General features: G+C 41.5%; 1 protein-coding gene across 1 annotated transcript in view; it reads left to right on the top strand.

The window, feature by feature from the left end:
- Window positions 1-5058: 5058 nt before the first annotated feature.
- Window positions 5059-16775, top strand: part of LOC132581918 (myosin-1B-like) — a 42963-nt gene continuing 31246 nt past the window's right edge. Inside the window, exons 1-7 of the mRNA XM_060253386.1 lie at window positions 5059-5092; window positions 13850-14075; window positions 14174-14317; window positions 14408-14564; window positions 15280-15307; window positions 15398-15515; window positions 15601-15693. Coding sequence (XP_060109369.1) covers window positions 13872-14075; window positions 14174-14317; window positions 14408-14564; window positions 15280-15307; window positions 15398-15515; window positions 15601-15693 — 744 coding nt within the window. The 5' untranslated portion in view covers window positions 5059-5092; window positions 13850-13871. The remainder of the gene's footprint in view (window positions 5093-13849; window positions 14076-14173; window positions 14318-14407; window positions 14565-15279; window positions 15308-15397; window positions 15516-15600; window positions 15694-16775) is intronic.

Here is a 16775-nt window from a genome sequence, read left to right as displayed (position 1 = left end):
AGAAAATCTTTTTCTTCCTCAGGAGAAACCCAACTGAGTTTACCCCAATATGTATGGTGGTTAATCTGGAATGTCTGAACACCTTGTAACCAGCCCATCAGAACTTTCTATCTACTTTTTATTCAATGCACTTTGGTAAGACTGCCTACCCTTGATCATGTTCCATTGGTCTGGAAGCTTGATGTGGAACTCACCATTTTATTCAAAATCTTTTATGGATTTTTATATCCATATAGAGCCAGCTTAGTGTAGTGGTGAAGTGTGTGGACTCTTATCTGGGAGAACCAGGTTTGATTCCCCACTCCTCCACTTGCACCTGCAGGAATGGCCTCAGGTTAGTCATAGTTATTGCAGGAGTTGTCCTTGAAAGGGCAGCTGCTGTGAGAGCCCTCTCCAGCCCCACCCACCTCACAGGGTGTCTGTTGTGGGGGAGGAAGGGAAAGGAGATTGTGAGCCGCTCTGAGACTCTTCGGAGTGGAGGGCGGGATATAAATCCAATATCATCTTCTTCTTCTTCTTATATTTTGGATCGCCACAGCACTCTCAGGGATACATCAGGCCTCACAGGAGATTCTATGAAATAGCATCATTGGTAGACAGGCCACAATCCTGGCTGGGCTGATTGATGGAGCTGTGCCAGAGTATTAAGGGCAGCCAGACTATGCAGTCAGTCTTGCAGATAATCCAGTGGGGATTTATGCTGAATATGACAGCTGAATTTAAATACAATCTATATATTCTGGAATCCTTTTACACAACATACTCTGGAAGAAGTTTATCTCATTTTGTGTATTTGTATACCCTCAGCTTTCTCCCATGCCTGTTCCGAAAAGTATTCATGCATTGTCATATACTCAGAGATTTTAATTCAGAAATTGTTCATTCTAAATTCCCTATATAAAATGAAGTCACTGAATCATTTACTTGTAGTTGCTCTACTTTATTTTCATACACCTGATTCTCATCCATTTCCTTTAGCATTTGCTTTCTTCACACCACTGCCGATATACCATTTGAAGGTAATTCTTGACTTCCTCATTTTGGCCTCTCTCGTGTAAATATATTGCCTTTTCTTGTCAATATATTGACAGCATATTGTCCATATATTATCTCTTTAGGGTTTTGTGCAATTTAATACTTAAATTTTTATTTTGCAAAATCAACAATTGCATGTTTTTCTCTTTTATATAATACAAAAAAGTATATAAATCAAACACATAATGAAGCTAAGATACAATTGACTAAAACTTTTCGTATTGAATAACATTGTTTACGCATTGTTTAACAAACTACAATAAAATGCAAAATTTACATATTTTTTCAGTATAGCATATAGTTTGCTAGAATTTGACAATATAAATTCAAAAAAGATAAACCATTTATCAATAAAGTCATTTTTCTTAGAAGATGTTTCAACAATGATCAGTTGCATTGCTAATTTGTCCATCACTGCAATATCCCATGTTTTTTAAAACCATTGTGATATAGTCGGGATTTTATTGGTTGTGCTAACAGGAATTTTGTGGTGGTCAAGGTTATTCAGCCCTCTTCAGATTTATATTTGTTAGGGGCCGTTATTCACCTGTGATTGAACAATGTATATTCAGGAGTGTTAGGTATTTTCCAACCCCAACTCTTTTTTATCGTTGAAGTTACTGTTTCCCAGATTTTATAAATCTTAGGACACCAGCAGTGTAAGAACATACCAATATTCCCACAATCCTTCCAACAATTAACATTGTTTCTATATTTACAATAAAAAAGTTTCAGAGGAGTCATGTACCATCTAGCTTATATTTTAAAATTTAAAAGTCTTATGTAAGAAGATTTGGTTGAAAAATAGTAAGATGACATAGACCACTGACTGTTAGTATGAATTTGCAGTCATTATGCAATCAATGTTGTTGGGAAGACAATTGGGTCCAGTTTTTTTGATTTAGTGTTAGATATAGCCTGGTTATTTCACCCTTAGAATTTAGTTTACTGGTTTGATCAACGTTTCAAATAAGGTGAGAAGTCTATTCAGTTGTAATAATATATTGGAGTTGTTTAGCATATGGTGAATCTGAAAATATTGGTACCAGTAAGGTTTAATGTTGTAGTTCAATTCAAGTTTTTGCACAGACCACAGTTTAGTTTTCAGAACTTGTGGTATTGGTTTTTTGATTTTGTTTTTTTAGATGGGTTTCTTGTAGATATAAAATCTTGAGGCATTCTTTAGTTATCAGGTTTGAAATTTTTTTGACTTTTATGGAATTGTTCAATCCCCTGCAATTCCAGGTGTAGATTTTATACAAATGTGTCATAATTGCTGATTAGTAATTTAGAACATAAGAACATAAGAGAAGCCATGTTGGATCAGGCCAATGGCCCATCCACTCCAACACTCTGTGTCACACAGTGGCCAATATATGTGTGTGTGTATACACACACACACATACATACATATACGCACATACACACACACACACACACACACAAACGTGTATATATATATATATATATATATATAGCTAATAGCCACTGATGGACCTCTGCTCCATATTTTTATCCAATCCCCTCTTGAAGCTGGCTATGCTTGTAGCCGCCACTACCTCCTGTGGCAGTGAATTCCACATGTTAATCACCCTTTGGGTGAAGAAGTACTTCCTTTTATCCGTTTTAACCTGACTGCTCAGCAATTTCATTGAATGCCCACGAGTTCTTGCATTGTGAGAAAGGGAGAAAAGCACTTCTTTCTCTACTTTCTCCATCCCATGCATCATCTTGTAAACCTCTATCATGTCACCCCGCAGTCGATGTTTCTCCAAGCTAAAGAGACCCAAGCGTTTTAACTTTTCTTCATAGTAATGTGGGGATTAACATCTTCTAAAAAGTAGACTAGAGTTTTCCTTTTAGTAAATACATTGTGTTTGAGATATTTAGCTAAAAAATTGTCTACGTTGTGAGGCCAGGAAAGGACATTCTATAATAATATGGGATATAGGATCAAGGACTCCTAATTCACATGGACATAATAGATTTTGGAGAGGTATCTGTCTAAACCTACCAAAGAGAACTGTTGATGGGAAGGCATTTAAACATGCCAGAGTAAAAGTCTGACAATGGAATGGGGAATCTAAAGTAAAAAAATAATGGGGTATCTTCCCATATCTTTGGAGTATACCTAGATTGACTGCAGAGCATACAGGGGAATGTGAGGGGACACTTTTTGGTATTCGTGATCCATAAGACTTAGTTGGATTGTTCTTAAAATATATAGTTCGTCACATAAGAAAAGAGTGTCCACCTCAATTCGAAGTTTTTGTAGTTTATGGGTAAATGTAGAGAGCCAACTAATGCTATGCCTGTCTTTCATAAACTTCCTGAATCCATTCTGAAATGAATTTTTAACCAGAACTTAAAAGCCATAATCCAGGTTCTGGTTTCTAGAAGGTGTAAACCTAGCTCTGCACAAATGGACGAGTAGGGGGCACATTTGCAAGCACCTAAAATCTGACGGCAGAATGATGATTGCACATTCTCCACGCAGGGACTAAAGGCTCCAATCCACAAAGGTATTCCATATAGCAACTGAGGAAGGATTTTGGCATTGTAAATTTTCAGAGTTGCTGGAATGAACTGGTTATCTCCTAAGAAATAGAACTTTTTAATTTGAGCCAGAGAACATTTTACTAAACGTACAGATCTATTACGATGCGTTGGCCATCTAAGATTGTTGTTAAAAGTAATTCCCAGATACTTGTAAGCCTTCACTTGTTTGATTCCTTCTGTACCAAAGCACCATTTAAATAGGTGCCAGCTCTTTGAAAAAAACAACAGGATTTTTGATTTTTCATAATTAATTACCAGTGAATTCAATCTGCAGTATTGGTGAAAGGCTTTCAAGTATTTTTGGAGGCCAATTCTGGTACCTGAAAGAATAACGGTGTCGTCAGCATATAGCAGTAAGGACACTGCTAATTGTTCTAAGAAGGGAGGGGGGCCATTCACAATGGACATATGTTGGTTCAAGTCATTAAGAAACAGATTGAAGAGATAAGGGGCAAGAACACAGCCCTGTTTTACTCCTTTAGTAACTGGGAAACTATTGTTTTTTAAAAAACTTTGACCAGTCAATGTTAATCAAAGGAGTCATTGGCAATATTAGCGGGTGCTGGTCTGTTTGGTTCGGCGGTGTTTACGTGCATGGACACTCGAAAACTTCCTGGGGCACTGCAAACCTATTCCGGAAGCATTCAAATCATTAAGTACTAAACGGAACAAACGTAGTGATTGGTTCATGTCTGATTGCCACTGCTATACATCACTTCTACACTGAACTGACAATAATAATGTGTCATTTTATAATTGTTTTTGCAATTATTTCCTAATAAGCTATTCAGAATAGGAAACGGTATCAACCCCATTTCCTTGCAAGAAAAAAAAAGCAATAAGATATCAAAGCAATGTGTGGGAGGTCATTCAGCAATGACAACCCCAGCAATAGCACTCAAGAGGCCTAATGCCATGCTTTGGCTTTCTTGAATAGCCCAGATTCTCTCCTTTAAGACCCTTGTGAAATTATTTATAGGGCATTTTCTCACATAGTCGGTAGGACATCAAATATTTCTAATTATATCCAGTCATGTCAAATGACAATTATGTCTTTAGTCAAGTTTGCCAAACAATGCTTTCTGGAGAAAGGTTAGCCAAAATGCCTTGAGTGAAGAATGGCTGGGGAGGAGGGCAGGGGCTGGTACTTGGGCTCATACAACAGTATAAAAGGGTGTCTAGAACAAATCTGCCTTGTCCTTCTTAAGATATTTAATAAGTAAGTGCTGGGGGGATTTGGAGGGGGATGTGGAGGGGAGAGCACCCCCTGAATCCCACACATGCCATTTCATTCCTTCTGCACCAGCCATTAATGCAAAAGGATTGCCTGTGTGAGCAAGGATTTCCAGTGTGTCCATCCATTTCCACTCAGTAGTTGTCAGAGGAAGGGTTTTGAAAATGAATAAATGAGGAGTGATTCACTTTTTATTTTTTTTTTTAAATTTTGCAGTATTGGCCAGTGTTGAGCCTCTACATTATTCATTCTGTTCATCAGGAGGTAAGACTGTGAATTTCTCATTCTTGGTGAAGGAGGGAGGGCTATTCAAAAAATACCATTCTTTGGTGTGGGCAGGGGGGGGGGCACTCTTTTATGTTGATATTCTGCATGAAGTGGATATTGTGCCCTTGTTGTGCTGCATGGCATTCACTGTGACTGTCGCATGAAGTCTTATTAACAAGTGCTCCTCCCCTTCAAGCATGTGTTCGTAGTTCTGGCTTTTCATTGCTTTCTAGGACACTACCTGAATCTTCCAGAGGGAACCAGATGAACAGAAAGCAGGCCTTGCCATTTTTAAAAATAGTGCTAGTTATGTTTGATCATATTATTTATTTTTGAGCACTTTTATCCTACCATTCCTTCAGAAAGTCCAGCCATTTTATTCCCATAAAAATGCTGCAGGATCCATTAGGCTGAGAGAAAAGATTTGCCCAAGATCTCTCAGTAAGTTTTATAGCAAGAGGGAAGTTTGAATCCATACCTCCTAATCTAATACTCTAGTCCAGGGGTGGCCAAACTGTGGCTCAGGAGCCCCATATGGCTCTTTCACACATATTGTATTGCGGCTTGGAGAATGCATTTAAAGTTAAAGTTGCTTTCTTTTGACTTCTCCCTCCTCCATCTATTTGCCTTCCTTCCTTCCTTCCTTCCTTCCTTCCTTCCTTCCTTCCTTCCTTCCTTCCTTCCTTCCTTCCTTCCTTCCTTCCTTCCTTCCTTCCTTCCTTCCTTTTCTCAAACATCTGATGTTCACATCTTATGGTTCTCAAACATCTGATGTGTATTCTTTGTGACTCTTATGTTAAGCAAGTTTGGCCACCCCTGCCCTAGCTTCTGTACCTCCATCAATGAAGGTACGCGACCCTTTCCATTAGTTTATATTAGCCATAATGGCAACCTAAATATAAAGAACTGATGTTTCTCATTCTTTGCCTAGAGAGCTGTTTTATGCCAGAGATGAACTCTCTTTGTGTGAAGCACAACACAAGCTGAAAAAGAGGCAGTTCCTAAGGTTTAATGTGACTGTGTGCAATGCCTGTCATGGGCGGCTTTCAGAGGCAGGATCTAAACTCAAGGGAACTCTCTCATATATTGTCAACATCCTCACCTCCTCCTTCCAAGCAAACAGAAAAGAAAAGAAAGGAGAAACTTTACTGATTAAAGACGTAAGGGAAAGAGTAGAAATAGAACTAGAGATACGGTACGTTCAGGAAATATGCTCAATTTAGGAGGCAGTCAGTTTGAAAGACTAGTGATTGATAGAAATCTAGAGGAAAATCTATCTTAGAATCAGTTCTAAGTCACACCAGTTCATAAGTTACTCTATTCCTCTCTTGGTAGCAAATTAACTTTGCTTCCAGTCCGTTTTAGATACTAGCTACTCTGCCAACTCACACATTAAATAATGCAAAGGTTGGGTCCAGGGTCCCCATTCTGAGTTCTGTGTGACAGACACACATGGGTTGTGGGTACTCCTCAGTTCCTCAGCATGTAGTGCCTGTTTTGGTATCTCTGTTGGCCACTAATTTGTTAAATAAAAGTCTAGCAGCACCTTAAATGACAACATTTGTAACTATGAGTTTTCAGAAGTTACACCCCACTTTGTCCGCTAGATATGTGAAGGAAAGTCATACTGGGGTACCGCTTTGCATATTCCTTTCCATTCCCTATTCAAGGTTCCTTATGTGGCTTGAGACCAGAATCCTTGAAGGATCACTTACTCCCATTCATTTCTGCCTGAAAACTGGATTCCGTTTCACAGGTCCCTATTCATGTCCCCTTTTCTTTGAAAGTGAGGTAGGAAGTCGTGAGGAATAGGGTCTTTTGGTGACGACTTCAGGCTCCCTGACATCTTTCTGACTGAGACAGTCCCAGGGATGCACTATTTGCCCCAATGAGGAAACCCACATCTACTCTCCCCAGTAATACCACCCAGACTGTGTCAGGAAGATAGTGCCGGGAGACTATCGGGAGACTAAGTGCCGGTAGTCCATGTGTGCCGCAGTTGCAGTCTAAATCAGGCATTGCATGAATGGGAATGGAAGAGAACCTGAAACTCAAGAATGACTGCTAGGGCACAGGGTGGACCCAAACTGGGTACTCTGTAATGAATGATACGTTAGCACCTGCATTATATTCATTCGGAGAGCCAGTTTGGTGTAGTGGTGAAGTGCGCGGACTCTTATCTGGGAGAACCGGGTTTGATTTCCCACTCCTCCACTTGCACCTGCTAGCATGGCCTTGGGTCAGCCATAGCTCTGGCAGAGGTTGTCTTTGAAAGGGCAGCTGCTGTGAGAGCCCTCTCCATCAACCACCAGGTAACTTGCTTTCATGTGACTTGCGTTACTCACTCAGAACTAGCTGCTTGCTACTGTTCAACAGCAACCACACCACAAAAAGCCAATGTTCTGTAATAGAGCCAAGCGGGCAGCCGTGTTGGTCTGAAGTAGTAGAATAAAGTAGGAGTCAAGTGTAACTTTAAGACCAACAAAGTTTTATTCAGCTTTCATGTGCTCCAAGCACACGTCATCAGGGGGGAGGGACGGTGGCTCAGTGGTAGAGTATCTGCTTGGTAAGCAGAAGGTCCCAGGTTCAATCCCCGGCATCTCCAAAAAAGGGTCCAGGCAAAATGGTGTGAAAAACCTCAGCTTGAGACCCTGGAGAGCCGCTGCCAGTCTGAGAAGACAATACTGACTTTGATGGACCAAGGGTCTGATTCAGTATAAGGCAGCTTCATATGTTCATATATATGTTCAGACGAGGAATCAGGTGCAGTGAGCAGAGCTACATATAGGTGGTAGGCAATGGTTTAGACTGCAAAATGGTACAAATTGAAGATCCAATGACAAAATGGTAAAATTAACAACTTGAGCAAACTTTTGATCTGGGTAGCATGAGTATGAGAAAGCAATAAAACAGTAATATGTCAAAATGTGTGACTAGGATCTCAGAGACCCAGGTTAGAATGTCTGCTGTGGAAGCTAACAAGGTTATGTTGGGTCAGTTACACATTTTGAACCTAATCTACCTCACAGGCTTATTGTGAGGATAAAATGGAGAAAAGGAGAACGTTGTAAGCTGCTTAGTGTGGAAAAGCAGGGTATAAATGAAATAAATAAATAATATATCTGATAAAGATAAAAGATAATTTGGTTGGCTGCTGGGAAGGAGAGAAGGAAGCAGAGAAAGGTCAGGATATTGGGACTGTCAAGAGGAAATAGTCTGGAGAGAGAGATGCAGGGAGAAATTAGTTTTCCTCCCCCCTCAAGTGTTTGCATGTTCCCCTATGTGCAAGTTGGTCCAGTCCAGCCTCCAGCGCTGTACAACTGGGCCACAGTTTTCTCAGGGAGAGATTGCCAGAGGAAGGGAAGGAGAGAAAGCTGAAGACAGACAGCAAAAAAGGTAGCTTAACTGGGGGTTGGAAGAAAAGAACATGAGAACATACAAGAAGCCATGTTGGATCAGGCCAATGGCCCATCCAGTCCAACACTCTGTTACATAGTGGCCAAAAACCAGGTACCATCAGGAGGTCCATCAGTGGGGCCAGGACTCTAGAAGCCCTCCTACTGTTGTCCCCCCCAACCACCAAGAATACAGAGCATTACTGCCCCAGACAGACAGTTCCATTTATACTTTGTGGCTAATAGCCAATGATAGACCTCTGCTCCATATGTTTATCCAGGGCTTTTGGGGTAGAAAAAGCCCAGCAGGAACTCATTTGCATATTAGGCCACACCCTCTGACAGCACCAATGTTTCACATGGGGCTTTTTGTAGAAAAAGTCCAGCAGGAACTTATTTGCACATTAGGCCACACCCCCTGACACCAAGCCAGCCAGAACCGTGTTCCTGTGAGTTCCTGCGTAAAAAAAGCCCTGTATTTATCTAATCCCCTCTTGAAGTCGTCTATGCTTGTGGCTGCCACTACCTCCTGTGGCAGTGAATTCCATCACTCTTTGGGTGAAGAAGAACTTCCTTCTGTCCCTTCTAACCTGACTGCTCAGCATTTCATTGACTGCCCACGAGTTCTTGTATTGTGAGAAAGGGAAAAAAGGACTTCTTTCTCTGCCTTCTCTATCCCATGCATAATCTTGTAATCTCTATCAGGTAACCCCTCAGTCAATGTTTCTCCAAGCTAAAGACCCCAAGAGCTTTAACCATTCTTCATAGGGAAAGTGTTCCAACCCTTGAATCATTCTAGTTGCCCTTTTCTGCACTTTTCCCAATGCTATAATATATTTTTTGAGGTGTGGTGACCAGAATTGTACACAGTATTCCAAATGAGGCCGCACCATCAATTTATACAGGGGCATTATGATACTGGCTGATTTGTTTTCAGTTCCCTTCCTAATAATCCCCAGCAAAGCATTGACCTTTCTTATTGCAGTCTCATCCTTTTCAGTGAGTTATCTGCCATGACTCCAAGATCTCATTCTTGGTCAGTCTCCGCCAGTTCAGATCCCATCAAAGTGTATTTACAGTTAGGATTCTTTGCTCCAATGTGCATCAATTTGCACTTGGCCATGTTGAACCTCCTTTGCCACGTTGACACCCACTTGCCCATCCTTGATAGATCCCTGGTCCTCCCTGTTTTATGTACAAGGGAACAACTTAATGTCGACCACAAACTTCGCTGCTTATTCCCAACTCCAAATCATTAATGAACAAGTAAAAAAGCATCAGACCCAGTACTGAGCCCTGCGGCACCCCACTGCTTACCACCCTCCACTGAGAAAATTGCCCGTTTATACTCTCCCTCTGTTTCCTATTAATTAGTCAATTTTTGATCCACAAGAGGACTTGTCCTTTTACCCAATGAGTATTGAGGAAAAGGAAGCAAGAAAAGTGGAAAGGAAATGGGAGCTTCCAGGGAAGGCAAAGAGGAAATAGTGGGAGAAGGGGAAAGCCCCTCCCCAAATTCTTGCGGGTCCCCTACATGTATTTCCTAATTCCCATGGTTTATGGCATTTTCTTTTAGCTATTAATAATAGTGATTACGATATTATTTTACACTAACAATAAATTTTCCTTTTTTCTGTAACATTCTAAAAACAACATCCTTTTAATTGACATTTGGAGTGTGTAAGCAGATTTAAATTAAGTGTACTAATTAATATTTTTAACTAGCTCAACTAATAAAATATCTTTATTAGGGTTTGTAGAATCTTTCGGGCTCAAGTGCCGTGTTCTACTGGAGAAAGTTTTCCTTCCAGATGTTTCGTTCTCAGATGTGGAGAACATCCTCAGTGGCGTTGCAGCCGGAGCAGGCGCTCAGACCTTCTTGGCTGCTGTGCATTGAGTGAGGCCAGGGCTGCTGGAGAGCTGCTATTTCTAGGCTGAAGGGGGTGTGGTGAGAGGGCAATTGGTTTGTGGATGTGCCCATTGTTTGGTGGGGCTTCCTGGAATGGTGGTGATAAGGAAACTGGCTGTAGAATGTGACCATTGTTCTGTGTTGATTGCTGGGAGGGTTGGAAGGGGTGTGAAGATAAGGAAGATGGCTGTTGATTGTGCCGATTGTTCTCTGGAATGTGCTGGTTGTTCTGTGACCTTCTGCAATTTGTAGTCTGTAGGGAAACGTCTGGAAGGAAAACTTTCTCCAGTAGAACACGGCACTTGAGCCCAAAAGATTCTACAAACCCTAATGATGATGCCAGCCGTGAAAACCTGAAATCTTTGATAAAATATCTTTAATTGGTTGAGAGGTCTAAATTGGACGTCTGCTTGTTTATAAATGTCAAATATTTTATAAATTACTTTAATTAAAATATTGAAAGCAAATGCTTAACATGTAGGAAATATACAGTGTAATTCTAAACTAAGTTATTCTAAGTCCTTTGAAGGGTCTATGAGCTTGTAACTCTTTTTAGGATTGCACTGACAGAGTCAGAGCTGCTTTCTCCTGTGTTATTTTAATAAACATGCTTAGATATTAGTCAGTGCAGTGCTATTTTTTCTACTTATATCTAATTAGGAAGCTGTCTGTCTGCTTGTAGGGACCTGATCCAGCCATGCTGATCCATGCTTCAGTAGCTTTGAGGCTAGATCACTGTGCTGTACTCTGCATGGGGCTGCCCTTGAAGACAATCTGAAAAACTGCAGCTGGTGCAATATGCAGCCCCCCCATTTCTTATTTAGCTGTTTGGCAATCCAGTGGTTTGGTATAGTGGTTAAAAGAGATGCACTCTAATCTGAAGAACCAGGTTTGGTTCCCCACTCCTTCACAGGCAGCCAGCTAGGTGACCTTGGGTCAGACACAATTCTCTTAGAGCTGTTCTCTCAAGAGCAGCTCTCTCAGAGCTCTTTCAGCTCCACCTAACTCACAGGGTGTCTGTTGTGGAGAGGAGGGGAGGGGAGGAGATTGTAAGCTCATCTGAGACTCCAAATGAAGGGTGGAAAAAGAGGTGCCACAACTCTCAAGAGGGAAATGAAGGAGAAATAAACGGGTGTCCCTCATGAATTTTTAAACATTTTTTGAGAATGTTGTTTGTTTCCACAAAGAGGTTCCAGAACGATGTTCCGCTGCATTCCCCCAGAAAAAAAGCCCTGGCACTAGGTATCTGTTTTCTTCTTTCCTGAAGAGCTCTGGCTGTCCCACCCTGTCACACTATGATATTTTGACTGTTGGCTCAGTCCAGGAACCTGAGGGATTGAGAGCCTCCATTAAGAGCCCTTTTTAACTTAAACCTAAATGGCACTCAAAGCATTCTGAAATTCCAAATTGACAAATTATTTTCTTTAACATAGAAGGAAAGGGTTAGGTGAAATTAGGGGTAAAATTTCTGAGTTAATAGAGAAGTAAAACAGTATATCCACAGACTTTAGTACATATGTTTTAGGCTATGAAGGGTTTCATGAGCTTTTACCAGTGACTTAGGATCTTTAAGATGAGAGACTTTTCCCCCAGTGTTTCCCAGACACTCCAGTACACTTTGCTTGAGTATTCACTGATTCTTTTTTGTTTTCAGAATACTGGGACACTATATCCAGTACCCAAACCCAAACTCTTAACACACTAGTACTCATCTGGAGTTTTAATCGACTCTTAAGATTTAACAAGGCAGTATCTCATTAAACCCAACCAGGGATCTCTCCACTTCTCAGAGCTATCTCCATTTTTGACTGGGTAGGGAAATCTCTTCTCTCACTAGAAGATCTATCCCCTTTTCTTGGCATGGGAGTATGTGCCTAACTACCCACTATCCCTTGCCAGTTTTTCCTCAGTTCTCTGTCCATGTTAAACTGCTCTCAGTCAGGGCCGAATTCAGAATCTTTTGGTACTCAACCCTTCTCAGCTAAGGCTGAAATCAAACTGAATTTCTCTTCAGCATTCAGCTCTCAAGTCTTTACATAAGAACATAAGAGAAGCCATGTTGGATCAGGCCAATGGCCCATCCAGTCCAACACTCTGTATCACACAGTGGCCAAAAATTTATATATATATATATATATATATATATATATATATATATATATATATATATATATATATATATATATATATATATATATATATATACACACACACACACACACACACACACACACACACACACACTGTGGCTAATAACCACTGATGGACCTCTGCTTCATATTTTTATCTAACCCCCTCTTGAAGCTGGCTATGCTTGTAGCTGCCACCACCTCCTGTGGCAGTGAATTCCACATGTTAATCACCCTTTGGGTGAAGAAGTACCTCCTTTTATCCGTTCTAACCCGACTGCTCAGCAATTTCATTGAATGCCCACGAGTTCTTGTATTGTGAGAAAGGGAGAAAAGTACTTCTTTCTCTACCTTCTCCATCCCATGAGGTGTGGTGACCAGAATTGCACACAGTATTCCAAATGAGACCGCACCATCGATTTATACAGGAGCATTATGATACTGGCTGATTTGTTTTCAATTCCCTTCCTAATAATACCCAGCATGGCATTGGCCTTTTTTATTGCAATCGCACACTGTCTTGACATTTTCAGTGAGTTATCTACCACGACCCCAAGATCTCTCTCTTGGTCAGTCACTGCCAGTTCACACTCCATCAACTTGTATTTGCAGCTGGGATTCTTGGCCCCAATGTGCATTACTTTGGACTTGGCCACATTGAACCTCATCTGCCACATTGACGCCCACTCACCCAGCCTCAACAGATCCCTTTGGAGTTCCTCACAATCCTCTCTGGTTCTTACCACCCTGAACAATTTAGTGTCATCCGCAAACTTGGCCACTTCACTGCTTACTCTCAGCTCCAAATCATTTATGAACAAGTTAAAGAGCATGGGACCCAGTACTGAGCCCTGCGGCACTCCACTGCTTACCTTCCTCCACTGCGAAGACTGCCCATTTATACTCACTCTCTGCTTCCTATTAATTAGCTAGTTTTTGATCCACAAGATCTTTCTCTACTCAGTTGATGCAAACCAATCAGATTCCTTGGAGCAGTCTGTCACTCATGGTTCTCTGGCTCTTTGAAGAATTAACCCTTCTCAATTCTTTAGTTGTTTGTGCAGCACTTCTAAGGTTTTAAACTAAAGTCCGTCAAACCTGTCCTTGGTTGCCAAATGCTCAGGAGAAAAATGGTCATTTACATATTTAAGTAATAAATGAATGTATAAGATCTTAATTACAAAGAGTTTAACAAAATGTTTAACATTGTCATGCCTTTTCAACGCATTTACCATATGTCAAACTTATGAAAGTAAGATATTTATATACAAGGGAACTGTAATATTCTGATCCTCACGTGAACCATTTTTCTTTCCACTAGTGTTCTTTCCTAAGCCACAACCATGGGTGACTCTGAAATGGCAGCCTTCGGGCCAGCGGCTCCTTTCCTCCGCAAGTCAGAAAAGGAGAGAATTGAGGCTCAAAATAAGCCTTTTGATGCCAGGACAGCAGTCTTTGTGGTGGATCCAAAGATCTCTTTTGCGAAAGGTCTTGTCCAAAGCAAGGAAGGAGGAAAGGTCACAGTTAAGAAAGAAGGTAGTTCAGAGGTGAGCAGAGACACATTGACCTTTACAGAAAAAACACGATGGTTTATTTTGTTCTGCCCTTTATTCTTCTGGCTGAGGAAACTTTTGTTCCCTTGCAGACTGTGACTGTTAAGGATGACCAAGTTTTCCCTATGAACCCTCCCAAATACGACAAGATTGAGGACATGGCCATGATGACCCATCTCCATGAACCTGCTGTCCTCTATAACCTCAAAGAGCGTTATGCAGCCTGGATGATCTATGTGAGTACAGTTTGACACTTCCCAGAATGTTCACGATATAGAACATTATTCCACAGGGAAGTCAATTCACTATCTGCTTTTCTTCCACAGACTTACTCAGGTCTCTTCTGTGTCACCGTCAATCCCTACAAGTGGCTGCCAGTGTACAACCCAGAGGTTGTAGCTGCCTACAGGGGCAAGAAGCGTCAAGAGGCTCCTCCCCACATCTTCTCCATCTCTGATAATGCCTATCAGTTCATGTTAACTGGTGAATAAGTCAACCTAAAATAAAACTATTGTAGATGGACAGTTTCTTAGAATGAGTCCATACAGGACTAGCTCATCCACTAGGTGCTTACCTAGGGTGCCAGGAGGGTGAGGGCACTGAATTGGGCTCCCTCCCTCCTGGTGCCCCAGGCAATCACCTAGTTTGCCTGCCTCCACCACCCGCCGGCCCAATGCCCGCTGCTGCCTGCTCCCTCCTTTCTGATCCATTCCCATCCCTTCAGCCCCCCCCCCCCGCATAATCAGAGGGGGACCTACCTGGGCCCTGCCAGATGTAACATGCATCTTATCTTTTGAAGATTGTGCTGGAGGAGGCTAGGTCCCCCCCCCCTTTCTGGTTCCAGAAAGGATGGGGGAGATGCCTCCACCGCATACTTTGAGTGATAAGATGCACGCTGCATCACGACCGGCAGGGCCGAGGTGCAGTGCGCTCTGATCGCATGGGGGGAGGCAATGGGAAGGGGGAGGGAGCGGGTGCTGCACCAAGGTGCGGTGCGCTCAGGGAGTTGCAATGGAGTGCGGTGCTGCGTTGCAGCACTGGGGGCAGTGGGGGGCACCTGCTCGGGGTGCCGCACACCCTCGGACCAGCACTGAGTCCATGTCCTTTCCAGAAAGTATAACGCATGAGCAGTTGCAGCAAAGGGTTACATCTGTGCTCATCATATATATATTATATATATTGGATTTTTTTTTTCTAGATCGTGAGAATCAGTCAATCCTTATCACGTAAGTATACTTCTGCCCTACTGATAACAAACTTTGTGTGCGTTTCACTGATTTGCAGTGTGTTGTTTTCCATCTGCTTATCTCGATTAGTGGAGAATCTGGTGCTGGAAAGACTGTGAATACAAAACGTGTCATTCAGTACTTTGCGACAATTGCAGCAGCTACTGATAAGAAGAAGGAGGAACCACAACAAGCAGGCAAGCTAAAGGTGAGTTATGGATCTGGGAGCAGGAGATACTTTCCTTTTTGTTATAGGTTCAAAATAGATAACTCGGCAGTATTACTTTTTGCAGGGGACCCTTGAAGATCAAATCATCAGTGCGAACCCCTTGCTGGAAGCTTTTGGGAATGCCAAAACTGTGAGAAATGACAACTCCTCCCGCTTCGTACGTATTAATTTCAGAAATGTTATTTGAATCTGTGAGTGGAATGTTTTAAATGTATTTGTTAAAAGGATTTATGTCTTGCCTTGCCTGTGTTGGGGAAGCTAAAAACCAACCACTGAAAATTACATTTGCAGTCATATGCTTAGTTTTATGCCATCTTTTCTGGCATTTAAATACTGATGATTTTTTTTTTAAAAAAATAAAAACATCTTTCTTAAAAACCAGAAAAAACAACAAGAATGGGGAAAAAACTTGATACTGGTTAAATATAATCCAAGCCCATGTAGGCCAGTAGGTAAATTGTTTGGCTAGTACTTGGGTTACCTAGTCATGGGTAGCCATAGGTAATCACTATTGAACATATGAACATATGAAGCTGCCTTATACTGAATCAGACCTTTGGTCCATCAAAGTCAGTATTGTCTTCTCAGACTGGCAGTGGCTCTCCAGGGTCTCAAGCTGAGGTTTTTCGCACCTATTTGCCTGGACCCTTTTTTGGAGATGCCAGGGATTGAACCTGGGACCTTCTGCTTCCCAAGCAGATGCTCTACCACTGAGCCACCGTCCCTCCCCAAAAAGTTATTTTTCAGCCTAACTTTACTTTTTACATACATGTTGGTTTGAAGCAGCAGAACAAAATTAGAATCCAGTGGCACTTTTAAGACCAACAAAGTTAATTCAAGGTGCACACAGAAGCTCATACTTTGAATAAAACTTGGTTTACTTTTTACAGTTCGTGCACGGATAAATTGATGAGGAACAATAAAGCCCTGGGCTTAAAATGGAAATTATTCATTCTAGATATCAGAAAGTGGCTAAAAGCATCCTATAAGTTGTGCAGATGTAGGGGTTCTGTGGTTGAGGCTGAGACAGCATATACAGCTGCCACGGTTGAATGCTAGCTCATAGAATAAAACTCTCATTAGTGCAGGAAGACAAGCCTAGATTCCTAGAGGAATTCAGGTAACTAAAGAGATTGCATTATATTATACTGTTGTTGCATGTTTGGGGTGGTGCCCAAAGCATACTCCTGCCATGTGGCTCTTTTGATTAATGAGATCAGGACATGGTCTCTTTTAGTT

Source organism: Heteronotia binoei, chromosome 13, assembly GCF_032191835.1.
Source record: "Heteronotia binoei isolate CCM8104 ecotype False Entrance Well chromosome 13, APGP_CSIRO_Hbin_v1, whole genome shotgun sequence".
NCBI classification, from domain to species: domain Eukaryota; kingdom Metazoa; phylum Chordata; class Lepidosauria; order Squamata; family Gekkonidae; genus Heteronotia; species Heteronotia binoei.
This window is presented reverse-complemented; position numbering and strand designations above follow the sequence as displayed.